Source organism: Penicillium subrubescens (assembly GCF_028828155.1).
Source record: "Penicillium subrubescens strain IBT 31985 chromosome Unknown utg000011l_segment0_segment0, whole genome shotgun sequence".
NCBI classification, from domain to species: domain Eukaryota; kingdom Fungi; phylum Ascomycota; class Eurotiomycetes; order Eurotiales; family Aspergillaceae; genus Penicillium; species Penicillium subrubescens.
In genome coordinates this window covers 40181-58893 of record NW_026643161.1, presented here as the reverse complement: position 1 = coordinate 58893, position 18713 = coordinate 40181, and the positions used below count along the sequence as shown (strand labels likewise).

The 18713-nt window shown below is 49.7% G+C and overlaps 7 protein-coding genes across 7 annotated transcripts; 2 read left to right on the top strand and 5 right to left on the bottom strand.

Annotated features, from left to right (window-relative positions):
• Positions 1–106: 106 nt before the first annotated feature.
• N7473_012401 (YoaK family protein) lies at positions 107–886 on the bottom strand (the record flags this gene model as incomplete). The annotated part of the gene is made up of 1 exon (XM_057158340.1): positions 107–886. One exon carries the CDS (start codon positions 884–886, stop codon positions 107–109), a length of 780 nt encoding a protein of 259 aa, XP_057002294.1.
• A 942-nt stretch (positions 887–1828) lies between these two features.
• Positions 1829–3378, top strand: N7473_012400 (Oxalate decarboxylase OxdC; the record flags this gene model as incomplete). The annotated part of the gene is made up of 4 exons (XM_057158339.1): positions 1829–2158; positions 2247–2399; positions 2479–2665; positions 2726–3378. 4 exons carry the CDS (start codon positions 1829–1831, stop codon positions 3376–3378), a joined length of 1323 nt encoding a protein of 440 aa, XP_057002293.1.
• Positions 3379–4540: 1162 nt separating this feature from the next.
• Positions 4541–4983, bottom strand: N7473_012399 (uncharacterized protein; the record flags this gene model as incomplete). The annotated part of the gene is made up of 2 exons (XM_057158338.1): positions 4541–4674; positions 4848–4983. The coding sequence occupies 2 exons, from the start codon at positions 4981–4983 to the stop codon at positions 4541–4543; spliced, it is 270 nt and encodes an 89-aa protein (XP_057002292.1).
• Positions 4984–6243: 1260 nt separating this feature from the next.
• Positions 6244–8589, bottom strand: N7473_012398 (uncharacterized protein; the record flags this gene model as incomplete). Its single annotated transcript, XM_057158337.1, has 2 exons — positions 6244–7531; positions 7583–8589. The coding sequence occupies 2 exons, from the start codon at positions 8587–8589 to the stop codon at positions 6244–6246; spliced, it is 2295 nt and encodes a 764-aa protein (XP_057002291.1).
• A 1076-nt stretch (positions 8590–9665) lies between these two features.
• N7473_012397 (GH92 family glycosyl hydrolase) lies at positions 9666–12324 on the bottom strand (the record flags this gene model as incomplete). The annotated part of the gene is made up of 3 exons (XM_057158336.1): positions 9666–11549; positions 11609–11700; positions 11769–12324. 3 exons carry the CDS (start codon positions 12322–12324, stop codon positions 9666–9668), a joined length of 2532 nt encoding a protein of 843 aa, XP_057002290.1.
• A 1481-nt stretch (positions 12325–13805) lies between these two features.
• On the top strand, positions 13806–14808 carry N7473_012396 (M50 family metallopeptidase; the record flags this gene model as incomplete). Its single annotated transcript, XM_057158335.1, has 4 exons — positions 13806–13988; positions 14065–14427; positions 14497–14541; positions 14602–14808. The coding sequence occupies 4 exons, from the start codon at positions 13806–13808 to the stop codon at positions 14806–14808; spliced, it is 798 nt and encodes a 265-aa protein (XP_057002289.1).
• A 1762-nt stretch (positions 14809–16570) lies between these two features.
• N7473_012395 (RTA1 domain-containing protein) lies at positions 16571–17618 on the bottom strand (the record flags this gene model as incomplete). The annotated part of the gene is made up of 2 exons (XM_057158334.1): positions 17529–17618; positions 16571–17448 (listed from the first exon to the last, which is right to left on the bottom strand). Exons 1-2 carry the CDS (start codon positions 17548–17550, stop codon positions 16571–16573), a joined length of 900 nt encoding a protein of 299 aa, XP_057002288.1. The 5' UTR covers positions 17551–17618.
• Positions 17619–18713: the final 1095 nt, after the last annotated feature.

Genomic DNA, 18713 nt, shown 5'->3' with positions numbered 1-18713 from the left:
ATATAGATATCCCTGATAGAATTAGACATGAATATAGACTAGATGCGAGACAAGATCTGACGTGTGAGGCAGTTGCTTCTTTTGACTTCCATTTCCATCATCAACTCTATAGATGTTCCTCCTTCCTCCAGAATAACCATGCGAGCACAATGCCCGCCTTCAAGAACGCCGCAGTCCATAGTGCCCCCATCAAGCCGACCGAGCTGTGCGCCCAAAGCCCGCCTAGAATAACCCCGAATAAGAGACAGACCACCGCGCCCGTACGACGCATCTCTTCGGCAATACCCACGACCTTGGGGGACAGAAAATCAGGATGAGAGAACAAGTCACAGTAGACACTGGTGAGAACCACACTTGTGAGGCCGTTGTACTTGAGCACGCGACTTGCCACCGCCTGGCCGCTGCCCTGGAATGCGACTAGCGCGAGTGGAGCCAATACCAGCCAGCTCAAGGGGGCATCCCGAGATGGCCTGTACAGTGTCACGATAATGGCTGCCGCGGTGATACACGCCAATTGGGTCAGAAAAGATGCGCAAAGCACCCAGCGTTGCCTGGGAGAAAAAGCGCGATGAAAGGCTGCGAAGCATAGGGATCCCAGGCAAAATCCCGCAATCGAGACGCCCGATTTGATCCATCGATCATCGTCTGTTCCGACCAGACCGAGGCCAAAATAGACCGTGTTCCCAGTCTGCATGCTCACGAAAGAGCCCCAGATAAACACGGCAGAGCTGTCTAGTAGGCCAGTAATGATATAGCAGAAGAGTAGCAGAAGATCTCCCCGCCGCGGGTCGAGCTCATCATGGAAGTAGCGCGACAGCCTCTGCGACCGTGCAGAGGTTTGGCGTGGGTGCCGGTTGCCCAAGAGAGGCTCGGATTCAGATGGCATTTTTACCAGAGAACCAATGCCAGAGATGGACGCTATTTATGGCTTCAAAACAAAAGGCCCGACTATTGACCCGCGTAGAGCGTTGCCAATGGCTATTTAGCTGACTAGGGATGCATTAGCCAATGTCTTCGCAGTCTTGGTAGTGTTCTGCATTCGCGAACGAAGGATTGGCATAAGTACTTGCGAATCTTCCTGGACCTAGTATTCAAAGTACGCGAGTCGCAAAGTACTTGAGTGAGTCCCTCGGAAACGAAGGAGGTTGATAGGACTTAGACGTGACGCTGTGGCTTGTTCGAAGTGGTTGTGAACTGGTTGAACTCTCCTCGTGCGGAGAAAAGCAAAAAAGCGGCCCATCCGACGACTTGTTTCCTCTTCTCCTCCTCAATCCTTCTCCTGCTCCGCTCCCCCACTTCAATTGCCGTCATAGACCCATTCTGTGAGCTAAGTGAGTCTCATAGAGAGCTTAAGTGAAGAATCATAACACAGGAGTGACCTTAGGCTGCCAAATATTACTTGAGCTGCCCGTAATGTTTGGTAAGATCCACTGTGGGCCAACTGGGCCGAGCAGCCGGTCTTCAGCCCTACCGCAGACGGAGAATTGATGACATCCTTGGATGACTCCTGATTTCTTGAAATCTGTAGGAATTGCAGAAGCCGCAATAACCGGATATGTCGGATGAACATGAAGACAAATAGCCATGGTGCGCTTGGACATCCAGTCTATGGGGAGAAAGTGGGGAAATTCTCGGCTTTAAACAGCGCTGGTTTCCCCCCGACGTCTTGACACAGATGAACTGGAGGAAACGATCATTTCGTTCAAGCTGTACTTGAACAGCCTCCTACACCAACAATCCAGTGCCACGGGTGATACTGTATGACTTGTAGTATCTGCTTCTTGCCATCATGCATATTCGATCTCCGTCATTCGCGGCTCTGGTCCACATGGGACTGCTCCTTGGTGCATTAGCCAGCCCTGCACCCGATCATGCACTGCAGCAATTGATGCAGGTTCCACCTAGGAACCGCCAAGATGTGTTTGGTAGCCCTCCATTCACCCCTGGACATCAGGACCCCTTCGACCACAAGATTGACTCGGTCGGCGAGGGCCGTGAACCATTACCGTTCCGCAATGGCGAAGGAGCGACCGTCCAGGGCCCGCGAAACAAAGACCGCGAGCGTCAGAACCCTGACCTCGTTCGTCCTCCCAGCACTGATCATGGCAGCATGTCCAACATGCGGTGGAGCTTTTCTGACTCGCATACGCGCATTGAGGTAAGAATTTTTAGCCAGTTGAGCGGCACTGACCAAATTTCTTTTTTTTTTTTTTTTTTTAGCGACATCTGGCTGACCAGTCTTTTAGGAAGGCGGATGGACACGCCAGACGACGATCCGCGAGTTGCCCACAAGTCGTGAGCTAGCTGGGGTCAATATGCGCTTGGATGAAGGCGTCATTCGAGAACTGCACTGGCATACCGAAGCTGAGTGGGCATATGTTCTCGCAGGTCGAGTTCGGGTGAGTTTGTGAATTATTCACTACGCTGAAGGTCTGCGCCAAAAATATGACTGCCAATCTAACTCGTTGATTGCACTAGGTCACTGCACTCGACCCCGATGGAGGCAGCTTCATGGACGACCTTGAGGCTGGAGATCTGTGGTATTTCCCGGCAGGACACCCGCATTCTCTGCAAGGACTTAGTCCCAATGGCACTGAGTTTCTCCTGATATTTGATAATGGCCACTTCTCTGAAGAGTCTACTTTCTTGCTGACGGACTGGATGGGTAAGTCATTGATTCAATGAGCACCCGACCGTGAGCTTTCAAACTCATTCTTCTCATTAGCACACACATCCAAGTCGGTGCTAGCTGAAAACTTCCGCCTGTCTCCCGATAAGTTCAAGTCAATTCCGACCTCAGAAAAGTACATTTTCAAGGGATCAATGCCGGATAGCATCGAAAAAGAGAAGCCCCGTGGCTTCCGTAAGTCAAAATTGCAGTTCACACATCACATGCACGCACAGGACCCGATTCGGACATCGGGGGGCCAGGTGAGAATTTCAGACTCCACCAATTTTCCAATCTCGAAGACAGTCGCTGCAGCCCATTTGGAGATTGAGCCTGGTGCACTTCGAGAGATGCACTGGCACCCCAACGCGGATGAATGGAGTTACTTCAAGAAAGGTCGTGCACGAGTCACAATTTTTGCTGCCGAGGGCAATGCGCGGACATTTGATTACATGGCTGGCGATGTCGGTATTGTTCCCCGCAACATGGGGCACTTTATTGAGAATTTGAGCGATGATGAGCCTTTGGAAGTACTTGAACTCTTCCGGGCGGACAAGTTTCAGGATTTCTCGCTCTTCCAGTGGCTGGGAGAGACGCCAAGACGGATGGTTGCGGAGCATATCTTTGCCTCTGACCCTGATGCTGCAGAGGCTTTCTTAAAACAGATTGAAGGGGCTGAGAAAGATCCCATCAAGGATACCAGCTCCTAGAGGATTGTCTTTCCTGTCATTCAATTTCTTTATTTACTCTTTCTATGACTCTGCAATCAATCTACACATTACGATATAAAATGAGCATGGTCAAGATTCCCAGCCTGTCTGCATAGCTGTATGAAATCGGACTTCCCGTCCCTTATGATCTACCTACAAAATGTTATTGACTCAAATGCCAAAATTCAGTATCTAGTTTCGGTCGTAAATGGCATTATCTCGTTATTTCGAAAGATCGATCGTGGCAAGGTCAGACATGTGCAGCTTGGCGCTTCCGTACGGCCGAAGTATAGCCTTTGAGCCTCAAAGGTATCACCAAGGCATTTCCGCTCATTCTTTGGAATGGGAGTCCCGAGGACCGCCCCCAGAAACAGAGACCAATCAAGGTGGCAAGCCTTCGCTGTAATGTAGGCGGGCAGCTTTCCATCTTCAAACGTTGGCGAGGGTAGTGGTCCAGAGCCCTGATGGAATACCAAAGTTGTTGGATCGATGGCAATATTCCATTGTGTAGTATTCACTAATGTATAACCCTGAGCTTGAGGAGGATATATTCCAGCCGGGTAAGCTGTCTTATTGTTGTAGAACTTTGGCGGTCCAGAGGAAACAGTATAAGGGATATGGAATGCATATAACAGCGGGCTCTGTAGAAAAAAACGGTGTCATCCGCACGAGGGACTACTTGCAATTCCATTCTCAGACCATATCGAATATTCGTTGTTCCCGAGGGTACTTTGAGTTCGATCGGCCTTGATTGCGGGTCCACGGGTGGTGCAATTATCGGGGAATCGCCAATCTTCACCGTAGTACTGGTAGCCCACTTGGGTACACGCAAGTACAACTCGAACGGATCCTGACATTCGACAACATATAACAAGCTGTTGTTGAATGGGGAGTCTGTCTGACAGTCAATAGAAACCGGTTTGCCTTGAACTTCAGTGTTGAGCCTGCCAGGACTGAGTAATGCATGGACAAGGCCCGTTTCCCTCTTTTTGAGGTAGCTATACATGGTAAACTTGGGATAACCATGCGGGTTGTTCACGGTACAACAAGGGTAATTGAGCTCTAGGCCAAATGTTTGACTCTGTGTGTTATCGTCATAGAATGGTGTGGCAGGTAAGTCCTTTGAGAAGGGCTGATTCGGCTCCGTCATGTATTGATGACTCTACCAGTCCGCAGGCACGGCAGCGGGCAGAGCGTTGAAGGCAGTGAGTTCAGCACGATCTGCGTAGTCGGGATCGCCAATTGCAAAGTAGTTGTATGAAAGTGAATAGATTGTCTCCACGTCCGTGCACAATTCTGAGCTGTAGGGTAGGGTAAGGAGAGAAAGTTTTGGTGGCCCTTACCCCGTTCTTTGCGGTTGTCAAAAGGCTAGCAAATGAAGTAGAGCGCCGCAAAACCGCATCATACTTCAGACCTTTGATGAAGATCGAGTTAGAATGCTCCACGTTATTCTTAGGCTGGGGTCCTACCTTCTGCAGTTGTGACGCCATGGAGGAATGCCCACTGATCATCCGTGGCAGACTGAGGAATATTATAAAGATACTCCTTGATATAGCTGCCCTCAGTGTACCAGCCTTCCCACTTGTAGGCAAACTGATGGAGCATTCGATGTTTTCTTTGAGAAGTTCGCTGTGGTCACCAGGGTGATAGTCGATCAACCACTGGAGGCTAACAATCATATCTTCTGCACGTGCATGAAACCATAGAAAATCACCGGCACTGGGTTTGTCACCCTCGTGATAGATCATTCCGATACCGTTCTGTTTCAACATGGAGTTATGAGAACATTGAACCGGTACATCGCATTGACTACTGGCTCTTGATAGGTTGAATTTTCATCGGCGAGATTGGTTAGGCCCAGGAATAGCAATGTCCTTGCCTAGATCATGCGCCCTCCGCTGTCAAGTATTTCGGGTCCAATCCAGCCATCTGGCTGAATGCGATCCAAGATTGTATCAACAACAGAATGAACTTGGCCTTTCAGCCTCTCATCTTGCAAAGTGTATAAAAGAGGAACGAGAGCGTTGACCCAGTATGGCATAGCCTCGTTCAGATCACTGTATTCAGAATTGCCTCCTATCCAAGTTGAATCTCTCACGAATCGCCAAAAGTCATACAGATGTCCTCTAGGCCGGCTGCGGATGCCTCAAACTCCGTGCGAAGCCATCCGTTTGGACTGATGCTCCCCAGAGGCAGGGGCTCAGATGCGAAAGGAACCACTGTTATGTAATTGATCAGAGGGAATCCATAACAGGCATAACCTAAACAATAGTGCTTAGGACTCACGACTAGAGCTCGCTTGAGCAGGCCTTATCAGACATGCGAAGCCTACAAAGGGCAAAATCAGGCATTTTGAATGCGGGAGTTTCATTGTTGTGATCGAAGAGTGCTGTTTCTCCGCCCAACTTCAGATGAAAGGCAACTTATGTCTCTATGTACCAGAATATATCATCTTTTTATGCTGTGTTTGGGAGATACCCGGCTTCTATCAATCAACAACTATCGCATGGACACGCAAGTGAACTGATGATCTTCTGGTGGGGTATACCATATATGAGAGGAAATGTAACCCCAATAAAGGTCTGTTCTTACTGACGTATCATTCTATTGTGTAGATCCCGGTGGCACAGCCAAAGCGATCACGTCAATACAGATTTCGTCAGCATGTTGCCTAATATGGAACATTGAATGTGTACAGTCAAACTCTATCGGACATTTTCATTTCATAAACTCCGTGCTCGTGAATCAAAACACAGCAGTGTTATTACAGTTTTTTTTTCTAACCTCGACTAGATAGCCAACATCCAGATGCAGCCTTGCCAGATTCTTTGTCTCGTCGCTTGGGACGCCTAACCGGACCTTTCCTTAGACGCGGATGACAGTCCCGTTCTCCTTCCGGGCGAATTCAAAGAAGCTCTTCAAGTAATCATGCTTCGGCCTTCCCACAACGAATACCGCAGGCTTGCCGTAAGGTGCTGGAACCATGATCTTCTGACCACCGTGGTAATTTCTTCCGGTCCAAACATGAGTGTACACCTCATCCGTGCCTGGCAGATAGACATCAACGCTCTTGCGGCCTGGATCGAGAACGGGTGCGACATATAAGTCAGCTCCCAAGAAGAAGCTTTCATAGCTGATAGCCTTTGCTTTCGCATCATCTGGATGGTAGATGACAGGCATTCTCAGCAAAGGCCATCCCAGGTGCTTGCTTTCTGTGTCCAGAATGTGGCGACGGTAGGTTGCCAGACTGGCATACATCCGCGCATTGTACGCATGGTAGGAGTATGTGGACGAGTTCGTGTAGAACTGGGCATTGACTTGGGGCACATTTCCCTCGTGAGAGCGGAAGACAGCACTGGACACGGCCGACAGCTCCCCCCAGCGGCCCAGCAACTCCGCAGAACGATTGACGATTCCATTGCTATCCCAGGTTGTGGTATACCCGCCAACCTCGGTATGTCCATGGGCATAGCCAGACAAACCCATATGACCCATGACCGTCACGGAGGATTTGATGCCATCGTTCACACCCCAGTTGGTGTTCTGATCACCGGCCCAGTAAACATTCATGTAGCGGTTAGCAGCCATTGACGACGAGCGATGGAAGATGATAGCATCGGAGAAGCTCGAGACACTCTTTGTTAGAGAATGGTGCAGCTTGGCCCAGTCCCGAGGATATTGATTATGGTAGAACAAAGGGTCGACGCTGCGATTGGCAAAGTGGGTGTCGGAGAGCACAGGGGTGTATTCACCAAAGTCACCCATATAACCAGAGACATTTGCGCTCCAGACTTGATCGATGAGAACATCGCGGAACCAGGTGCGTGCTGCGGGGTTCGTCAGGTCGAGAATGCCTGCCTCGATACCCGGACCGCTGGAAACAATTGAGGTGTCATTCGTAGTCGAGTTTCGAATCATAAAGCTACCCTTTGTGGCCTCTGAGAAGAGATCACGTCGGAATCCATCCGGCTTCGTACTCACGTTTGCCAGGAATGGGTTGATATAGGACAGAGTGCGAACATTATGCTGGTTGCGCAGGTTCTGCACAAATTTCGGCCAAGATGGGTAAAGCTCCGAATCGTACTCCCAGTTCCACCACAGACGAGAGATGTTAAGACTCATATAGGACACACTCTGGGAATGAGTTCCAGACCTAGCAGAAGTCAATAAACAGTCGGTAGACAAGCATGTATATGGTACTAACCAATCTTGAAGCCAGACGGCAGCGACGGGACAGTCTTGCCGGAGTCCTTGCTCGACAATCTGGTTGACCTTTATCTGGCCACCCTGGATTCCAAGGACGGCACCAGAATCAACCCAAGTAGGAAGCTCCGGCATCCTACCGGTATATTCTGTAAGCATCGTTATGCCGTTCAGCATATTGCTTGCTTGCATGAAGTAGCCATCGACTTCCAGTGCAGCATATCGAACGGTGACCGCATTCAGATCACGGAAATCAAAGTTCGTGTATGCAGTGCTTTCCTCGGTCAGGTGAAACACCCTCGAGTGTGACGAAATGTACTGCGGCACTGCAGTATATGTGGTGAATTGATCGCCTCCAGCGAAGAAGCTATCTTCGCTTTCAAGGTCTGCGGTGGGCTGATCCCCACGACCAACTCCTTGTTCCCGCGAGAAGATAGGCACCGATTGGTTTTTCAATGATGCAAACGATGCCTGGCCACCCAGACCGTAGATGTCTTCTGAAGAGGAGGAGCGGTAGGTCAAGAACAGCTTTGTCTCGGGGTCCTTTGAGGAACTGCTCGGGTTCACGTCGATGTGAAAAGCGATGCGGTCCGGAAATTCGGTAGGCACCCAAAGCGCAAGAGAAAACGCAGCTGAACTGTTCCCACATCCAGTGAGGAATCCTTGGATCACAGCCGCTTGCTTGTTGGTACTGCTTGGCCATGTCTTTTGAGCGACACGACTGATGTGCTGCCCCGTGCATTTGCTGCGATCGACCTCGTTGATCTTGGAGTTACCACTCGAGCCGATGACTTGGTCGGAACCCGCGCTGGCACTGAGAAAGGGTTGGTGGGCAATGGTCTGCCAGATGATCTGCTCTCCACGAGAAACCGCGAGGTGATTGCTGCTTTGGTTGACTGTGAGATCGAAACCACTCCCGAGGTTCAAGGGGGTCCGAGTTGCAAAGGAGCACGGCACAGACGCGGCAGCAATGGCTGTCCAGATCCATGTCTTGGAGCTTCCCAGCATTGTGGCTGATGCTGGACTCAAAGTGACTAGTTCAAAGCAGGTTGAGTGCAAGAGAAACAAGGGTCAATCGGCGGTGGACCTGTCATTTTAAGAGCGACTGCCGAAGTCCTCGTCTTCGACGTGAAAACAATCGAGTTCTTGCCGAGTCGAGGCTCCCGACCGCGACTAGAGAAGTGACAGGATACCCGACCAAAACAACCGACTTGGCCAACGGTGCCCGGTTGTAAATGAAGATCAGCTTCAGGGATGAGAGTCTTTGGCTGTTTAACCACGCAGGTGGCGCCATTGGCCCCACTATCGTCGCCTATGCTCGGCTCGCGTCGACGTCTCCGTCGTGGTGCGGACAGATGCCGACCGGCCCTGTTGAACGAATTGCCGTCCCCAGTTTAGTGGTGATAGTTGATGGGGTTTCTTTGGGGGAGCTGTGGAGATTCCTTTCTCTTAAAGAATCATGGTTTTTTCTTGGAATTAAACGTCGACTGTTCTTCGCCATGCTTGAATTATAATGGCCCGACTTTTGAGTGATCATAGCTTCCTATTCAGTATAGTCAGAGATTCCAGAATCAACGCCAAGGCTTCTCCAGGCTCTCTACTCTCTGCGATTAGTCATTTTTCATCAATATGGCATCGTCATTCATGAAGAATTCCCTTAGTGTTAGTTACTTGGCCGGCTGATTAATTGTGGGGGTTTGCAGGACTCCACATTGAGGCTTTTATCCACTTTCCTGCACTCGCATCACCTTCTGTATTAGGCAGGGTTGTTCATACTACACGATGGTTGACATAGCGTCATGAAAAGAGCTGAGATGGTAAAGGAAACTCCATAGCATGCCTGCCATACCAAAGGTGTAGAGGTTTACAGATCCATACTTGAGCTTGAGCATCAGAGCGGATCCACTCAGCGAGTCGGGATAACCTTGGACAGGTTTAGCCGTTGGCGGCATTCTCCGATTACATGTGTCATGCTCACAGGGGGGGGAATACTGAGATAGTCCAAAATGTTCAAATTGAATAGCAGCAATATGTATAAATTTCAACAGCGCTTCCATGCGGAAATCAGCGGACCTGCTCATGTTTTACCACGAGGGCGTGGTGCCCCATGATGTAGGGACGTCGCTCATCTCAAACTCGATTGAGGTTGCATGAACAATTTGACTATGCCGCAGGATCGGCATGGAAACTTCCATTCCATCGACTTTCAAGCCTTTGATATACGGCTTGGTGGGTGCGCCGGGTGCACTAATGACGAGAACCTTATCTTTCTGCTCGGCCATGACACCTCCCGTGGACGCTTCTGATGGCAGGCGGATGGATATTTTCTCGAAGAAAGGTGTGCCAATGACGTACTCATCGCTGGCCGGGTTGACGGGATAAAATCCCAGGGCCGAGAAGATGTACCAGGCGCTCATTTGACCAAGATCTTCATTACCGCTAAGTCCACCACTAGTGGCATTGTAGTATGTCCAGGCGATGTTTCGAATCTCCTCTGCGGCTTGCGATGGGTAGCCAAGGACTGAGTAAAGATAAGGGACGTGATGGCTCGGCTCATTGGTTTGATCATTGTGCCCTCCTTGGAAGTGTGCATCCAACTTGTTGCGCATAGACTCCCGACTGCCAAAGAGCTTGGCAAGTCCTTCGACGTCGTGCATCACATCAAATGTATACACCCAGTCATCGCCCTCAGTCCAACCCCAGGTTATATTGGCCCATGTCCCATTCCCGTTGCGAGCTTGCATGAATTGGGTGTCGTTATTCCAGAGGTTGGCGTAGTTTCGACTGCGGTCCCGAAGTGCGGTGAGAACTTTTTGATCAGCTCCAGCGTAACTACCAACGATGGAGCAGGCATAATCATTGAATGCATAGTCCAGCGTGCGGCTCGCAGACTCGGCCCAGCCATCATTGGACACCCACCCTTGATTCATATAAGCAGTGAGTCCAGCTCGAGCTTCGTAAGAAGTGCCTGGTTCTCGGTCATAGTAGAGAAGCTCTATATCGTGATCCGGAGGGGTATATGCGTCCTTTTGGACGGCAGCCCATGCCTTTGCGATGTCAAAGCCTCGGAACCCACGTTGCAGTGCATTAGCGAGCACAACGTCTGCATTCGTGGCGATCATGATGTTTGTTTCAACAAGATTCGCCCACATCGGCAACCACCCAGACCAGTCGAAGATGCGAAGCAGTGTACGCATCATACCGTTCACTCGCTCTGGGGCAAAAAGGGTGAGAAGGGAATGCTCTGCCCGGTACGTATCCCAGATAGACCACGACTGGTAATAGGAGTCACTTCCCTCGTGTACCTGATCCGTGTATCCCGAATAGAAAACACGCGTCCCATTCTTCCTTCCAGAGGTCGGCTCCGAAAAGTCACTTGGATACTGCATTGCGTGGAAAAGACCCGAGTACCAGATGGTGCGAGGATCATTGCCCGGATCGGTATCGTTGACTCCCTCGATCGTGACGCGGCCAAGTTTCTCGAGCCACTCCTGCTTCACGTTTCCAACGGTGCTTTCAAAGGATGCTTTATCAGGTACCTGGATGTCCAAGTTCTTGCGTGCTTGGTCAACACTGACATATGACACTCCAGTCCGTACCTCGACGCGGGATACGTCTCTCTGGAATTTAACGTAGGCCCCTGTGAAGTTACCATGTCGTTGGTGCGCATGCGTGATAATCTCGTTGCCGTTGGTCACGCCAATTTCCACGAAGGGCTCCGAGAACCGAGAAACAAAATATCCCTTGAAGGAAGGCGCATGATCAGGGCCAAGGAGGTAGTCCTGTCGCTCGGTATTGTATCCGTATACCTCCCTGCGCCCAGAATCGATATGAACGTCACCCGTCCAGTTTCGTCGAGAGACTTCGACGAACACCCAAGGTTGAAAATTTTTGCTATCAGAAACTTTGTCGGCCTGCTCGAAGTCGAACCGGAGGTGTCCGACGTGGGAGTCTGCAGAGAGAGCAACCTAGAGGAGTCGGTCAGCAAGTTATCGTCGTCAAACTCTTGGGAGTGGGGTATATTGACCTGGATCGAGCGTTGGTAGGCAACTTCATTGGAGACATTGCTGCTTAGCGGCTCTGGTTGTATGTCACGCTTGCGCGTTCTTCCATTGGCACCTTGGAGATTAAAGTCAGCCACCACCACGTTGCCCAGCTGCGTTTAAAAAGTTGAGGCAATGCCATACCTTCTTCCACGGTCCCTGGTACCGTGCCAGCTCCTCCCGGAACCGGACCATCCCCAACGGCCTCGGCGGTGGCATTCCAATCCTGATCCATGAGCTGTGTCGCGTCGAGCAGGACCTCGTACACGTAAGCCGTGCTGTATTCGTCTTGCTTGCGAAATGATAGTCCTCGATTTTGGAAGAGCGGTTGCACTTCGCCCAACCCAGGGGTCAGCACCACCTGCCCGGCCTCGCCCATCCAAATGGCCGGCTGGTGTGTAGCTTGGAATCCATGTATCCGGCGGTCGCTGTCTCCATAAGGAACCTGAGAGATGAAATTCTCCCGCGTCTGTGGTGTCCAACGCGTCATGCTAAACGGCGGCGCGACCGATGGAATCATTCCCCCATTGCCATTCGGTGTGGTGCCATACGTGCCAATCCGTGGATTGACATATTTGAGAACACCTGCATCACCATGGTAGTTGGGTGTATCACGCTTGCACTCGCTTCTGGTCTGGCTTGTTGGGTGGGCGGCAACACTCCCCGTCAGAGTGAGCAGAATCGGCAAAATAATGATCATGTCTATGATTTAAACAGACAATCAGTGGACAGAGGGTTCATTGAAGCCTGAATATATCTAGAGAGTTGAATGGATCGGGAGGAAAGGGTCGTTCTTTTACAGTCTCGCGGCCTCCAGCTTTTTCGGTCGCGACGAGATCGAGGAGACGGTCATTTCCATCATATATTCCCCAAAGGCGTCTCGATGCTGGAAGGATACCCCGAGCGGGATTTTCGTCGGTCGAGAGAAGGGTGGAGGTGGGTCAGCGTAACGCTGGGGGAATTCCCCCACACGTTGATCCTCATCCTATTCAGTAGTTTGCGGGGTCCAAACAAATCGGGGTCGCATTCGTCGCGTTTAGACCATCCAGGAATGGCAACCGCCTTGATTCTGTTGTCCCATTCCACTGCCGACCGGCAGATGAAAGCCTGGTGGCCGTACCATATTGACAGTAGTCCGAGGAACTACCTGGTTAGGCTAACCCGCCTGCTATTGAAGAGTTAAGTTCAGGGCCGGGAATTGGGTTAGATACTGGAACTCCCGCCGGGGCGGTCTGCCCGGATACCTGAGGCCGCACCTCAGCTTCCCTTGCCCAGTCGCCAGGTAGACATGAGGGTTCTTAGCTCGTTAGATCAATGGATCCATTTACCAGTCATGAAATGATTATTGCCTCCGAGACCTGGTTAGGTTTCGAGACCAAGAACCGAATGCCGATGGCCTACCTAATGGAGGTGCAGAAGAGTGACAAGGTTTCTCCCACAACGGGGACCATTTTATATGTCTCGAGTCAGTCAAACTTGGCGAATATTTGAAGGCTGACAGCCGCGCTGAGTCTCCTCTGCGACCGGGATTTTTTTAATTGGGTGGATTTACGAGGTCTTGTTGTATACTTTGTGAGCCTTTCAACACAAAATCAAGGTCTTGAATCGATGCATTGTGCAGGTAACAAGCTTGGAACTTGGATGGAAGGATCCAAGACGGGACTGAGATCACGTGATTCGTGTTTACACTCACCCGCCTCGAAAGATGTGAGACTGGATGAAGTCAAGGCCTGTTATAGTTACAAAAATGGTCGACTTAAGATAGAATCACGTGTAGAGGCAGCCTTGATGACCTCGAAGAGCTGAATGCTAATGGTTTGCGATATGTATGCCATCATCAAGTTTCATAGGGCTGAGAGAAGACTAAAAATAACACTTGGGAACGGAGCCCAGCCACACTGCGCTATTCCCGTTTCGGGAGTGTTGCGCCACAACCCAAACAACCCAAACCACTCAAACAGCCAACAACGGGGCGTGTATGCGCGTCCCTTTACCACATGATTCGAAGTCCTTTTGTGTGTAACAACAAAAAGGACAACTTCCCCCATCGTACCATCTTCCATCCCATACTAAACCCGCTGAACCTGTGACAAACTTGGGGCCCAAGCCTTGAATATACCTTACCCTTGCCTTGACTGTCTCTCTTCGAATCAACTAGCGCGCCTTTTCGTTTCCCTCACTATGCCTGCTATGTATTCAGCCCTCAGTGGTCGGGCCGCTGACATGGCCCCGCACCTGGTCAAGCGCAGTCTGACCGTGAACCATACTCAGGCTGTTACCCTAGGGATTATGGCCGTGTATGTCGTGGTGATTGCACTTTTGTGGAATCTCCCATATGTTCGGTGGTCACTGTGGCCGTTCAAGGTGAGTTGGACCCAGACCTCCCTTCCTCCTCGGCCCAAACAAAAACCTGGATGCCTAGGTCTGACAATATACGAAGATGCTGGTCATCGCCTTCCATGAGTTTGGCCATGCGATCACCGCGTGCTGTACGGGCGGGAGAGTCAAGTCCATCTCTCTCGATCCTCATGAGGGCGGCGTAACCCATATGCAAGGCGGTATCAGTGCCGTTACCTTGCCGGCCGGGTATCTGGGCTCATCCATCATCGGCGCATTGCTGATCTTTGCGGGATTTGACATTGTCGCCAGCAAGATTGCGAGTATTGTTCTTGGGGTCTGCTTCCTTCTGACTCTGTGGTGGGCCCGGCGAGACTGGTTGACCATCATGACGATTCTTCTTGCGGTGGGTCTGCTGGTGGCATGTTGGTTCATCGCTCACGGCGAAGCATTGAGATGGGTAGTGGTAAGTCTTAATGAAAATCTTTGATATATGTGTCTGTGATGAGAATTGGCATCTGACCATACGTACTAGCTCTTCATCGGGGTCATGTCTGCGCTCTACAGCGTCTGGGATATTGTAAGTCTTCTAACAATCAACTTTGATCAGGCATCCAGTACTGATATTGAAAATCTATAGTGCGATGATCTTGTCCTGCGCAAGGTGAACTCATCCGATGCCAGCGTGTTTGCTAGCAAATACGGAGGCTCCTCTCAATGCTGGGGTGTCATCTGGTCCATTATCTCCCTCTTGTTCATGGCAATTGGTATCATCGGTGGAATTGCGGCCTTCCCCCAATCATTCAGTGAACAGGAGAATGGCTCCAAGCATTTCATTCCCACCTAGTGGGAGCCCCCGCGGATTTCACGTAATGTCACTAATGACTGAAATGCATAACAATGGATGAATCGGATACCAGGGGCCTAGGGAGCTAGAATAAAATGAGTATATGATACAGAAACAAGAGACGTTCAGGTATATGGAAGTTTGCATTTAGAAAGTATCGCCCAATGGTAATTTTAGCTTTCATGCAGTTGCTTTCTGTATAGTTGTGCTTGTATGAGGTACGACTGTCACTAGTGGGAATCTCTGTACGCAGGACATCTCACCTACTAATCGTCTCTTGTTATGGCCCACAACAGGGCTAGCTTCAAGTGAGAATCACTACAAAACCACCCCACATGGGGGTTAATTTACATCTGGAGAACCTGAAATTATCTGACCACTTGACTCGTTATCAAATAATTGGAATAAAAGCAGAAACGATCGACAATCAAAACGATCACTTCGAGAAGAGAAAGAAAGCACAAAAATTGTAGACTGCGGAATATGAGACGAACAAACCCACGTAAACATCTGGGTCCCCTATCCTCACGGCGGGAGGTCATATGAAAACGAACCCAATGAACGTAGGTCCCACAGGGGATCAGATAACGTCGCTCAAGTCTCAACAAAGGTTAAGAGAACCAACATTGGCAGCTTTGCGGTGGAATAGCCTCAGCCTCATCCCAGACCGTGTCTCCAAAAGATGCGGGAATTTGACAAATGAAGTGCTTGGACTCTAAGCTCCAACTATCGAGTCTTTTGCCCGCCTCGATCTGGACTTAATAGTTACCTGGGGAGCCGGTACAGTGGAACCAGGTGCATCGATCCGCTCCCGGATGACCTATCAGAAGCATCCAATGAATGGGAGCATCTGGGCTGCGTTGTTTATAAACTGCAAGCCAGATATAATAGCAGCTTTGATCAATCGAGCCCATGTTTATTTATGGTACGTTTGAATGGATTTCGAAGGCGGATGGTAATGAAAAAGATTTGGATGTACGGAGTCTGGCTTGTTGACCGTGCTGCTGAGGGTGGGTACCGTTCAATTCTGCTGGGAATCGATGTTTTATAAGAAATTACTCGAGAGATGTTAGTAGTCGTATGTTGGTCATGGGAATCCGCAACGCCAAGATAAATCCAATCCATCTTTGTTCTTTTTATCCTCCTTGAACCAAGTTCACTTGTCCTTTGCTGATTGATCATGAAACTCCATTGTCCATCAGCACATTGGTATTCTTAACAAAAAGCGTCTTTCTCTTTCTCTCAAAGAAATTGTGGATGTGAAATAACAAATTCATTCCGAAATAACCTTTGAGATCTAGCAGGCGATAAAGATTGGAACGACGCACATGTCCTCCTGATCTCATCGATCTTCAATTTTGTACAGACCCTAGAGTAAGTACAAGTTAGTGAGCCTCGAAAACAGCTCATTGATGTCATTTGCCTACTGTCTCATGGTCGAGGGCGGTGCTCTCAGGAGTATAACTCCAATCCGGCGGTGCGATCGTAGGAACAATGCGAAAGATGGTTGGGGTCTATCCGTGACAGCCCTGACAGCCGAACCCCGCCTGCTTTCAGATGCAGACGGCCAGACAAGATCTTTTGATCTAAATCGTATGTTACTAAAGGCAAAGACTTCCTTCTCTGCTTCTAAAGAATTGAAGGGAAAAGAATTTGGCAGGCCAAATAAAGAGGTTCAATATTAACACATTATATTTAAGCACACATTGCCTCCAACGCCATGCAAATTAATATATAGAGATAAATACGTCGCGAAATCTACCTATGCGTAGAATTGACCAGCAGTGGTACCCGGGTTGATCCTCTTCTCGTTGCCGGCGCGTACTTTCGCTCCAAGGCAGCGACCTGGATGCCAAACACAAAGCAGAAGAGCCACAAGGGCGATGGGCGCAAATTCGAGGCATGCAAAATAGACCTCATGTGTTGAGAGCTTCCCGCCCAGACCCTCGGCCGTCTCGATGAGACGGAAGATGGTTCGCATGTAGACCATGAGTGTCGAGAGGGAGAAAGATAGACAAAACACTTGGAAGCCGTGCTGCTTGATTGCATGGCGGGCTCGGAATTGGAATGCCGCCATCAGCAGGACAAAAATGCTCATAGCGAATACTTGGTAAGCAAGGCCTGCCAGAAGGATGTTGTTTGCAGTCGTGGGATCTTCACGTCGAGACTCTTTCACGCCAATGAGGGTGGCACCCGCAATTTGCACGATTGTTGAGATCGCGTCTGAAGTGATGAAAAAACCCAGGATAACCGTCGGACGGAGAAAGGAGTACTGATTTCCAAGCCTGGAGATAAGAGTCGAGAGAATTGTATAAACTCCCGCGGCGAGGAAGACCGGTGCAGTCACGATGAAGAAGTAGTTGAGAACAAAGTAGATCAGGCTGTAGGGGTCCTTTTTGGCTGATAAGCTCCTGGCGATGTAGCCTATAATCTCGAACACCAAGCCGGAGGAAAAGGTCATCCACCACCAACTTCGATATTTCCAGTTTTGCGCCGTGTGGGTAATCAAGTGAATAAAGAACCATGCTGCAGCAAAAGCCGCAATGGCTAGAGATGGCGTGTACCCGTAGATAATGATAGTTGTATCGTTTGGTCCGCCAGGATTGGGGAAGTCTGGGTCGACATAGCCAAATGACCGTGCTATATTGATGGGTTAGCTTTTGAATGTTACACTCCTTTAACGAGGCGTCCTCTAATCTCCAACAGGGGCATTAATATACCCACGATATTTTGTACACTCATGTTTCAAGTGTTTACTTGAATCTGACCCTGTTGCAACAGAAAACAGTGCCTTTGGCTGCAGTTTGACTTCGAAAGAAATATTCTTTGGCCGTTAACACGAGGAAGCAACCTCAGGAGTACTTAATACTTAAGTCTTCCAAACCCTACCTCGTAAGTGGCGTCATTACAAGACTAGCCGAGGAAGCTGCAGTCTGCCAGAGCTTGAGCACGCCTCTGATTCGCCACGATTTCACCCATCACTCCACTCGCCAAACCCAGGACCCAGTCCCGATCTTTTCTCGATCGCCAATCATCGAGCAGGAGATCGCAGAAGTGGAGTCCTAGCCGCAAGTTAAAGGAGGCACAATCAGGATCATTCCCCCGATCAGGTATTTTGAGACCACGTGGTCCTCGCTTAAATCTGTCGATGCTTGGCTCACTGCTCCATGCGGCATGCGGACCTTCTCTGCTTCTCAACTTTCGTTGTATTACTAACTATAACCAATCAATTTGTCCATCGGATTTAACCTAGCCGATCTGGATTCCATCATGATCAGGTGTCAACCAACTATAATCTGAAGACTCCCCCAATTCTGACTAGCTCAAGGCGCATGTTGAAAGTTGTGCACAGCCACGCGTGGTGGAAATTGGATACCACAAGCGCCAATAGGCTATGAGTCTCCTGATATTTCAAATCACGATCGAAGAAATAAAAACCATGACGTCGTGGAAAACGCCTACACAAAAGAGTGAGTGACATGGTTCATAGTGTTCTTGAGGCCAGGGCGAAACAATTCAATGTCACTGGTCTACGTGGATTTGGCCAAAAATGCAAAGGCTGTTAATACGCATGATCAACAGGGCCGGCCAGAGAGCCGCTCCTGTCCTTTCAGGTGAAGGATGTTACGTCTTCAAAGACTAGGATCCACCATTTAGGCTTCGAATGAGCATCGTTTGACGACCCACAGAGTCTTTCAGAAACTATATCAATTGGCAAGCACACCCATAGATCGGGTAGCTTATATATGACTAAAAGGGTAACCATGTATCATTCCAGCCTTGCGTAGAATGGAATTAAGGACATGGGTTTTGCTTTAGCCGTTGAAAATCAGGGCCGTGAATGGTTCCGAAAACCCATTTTTAAAGTCTTTCTTCTTCTTACCTGGACCCAAGAATGCCCAGTC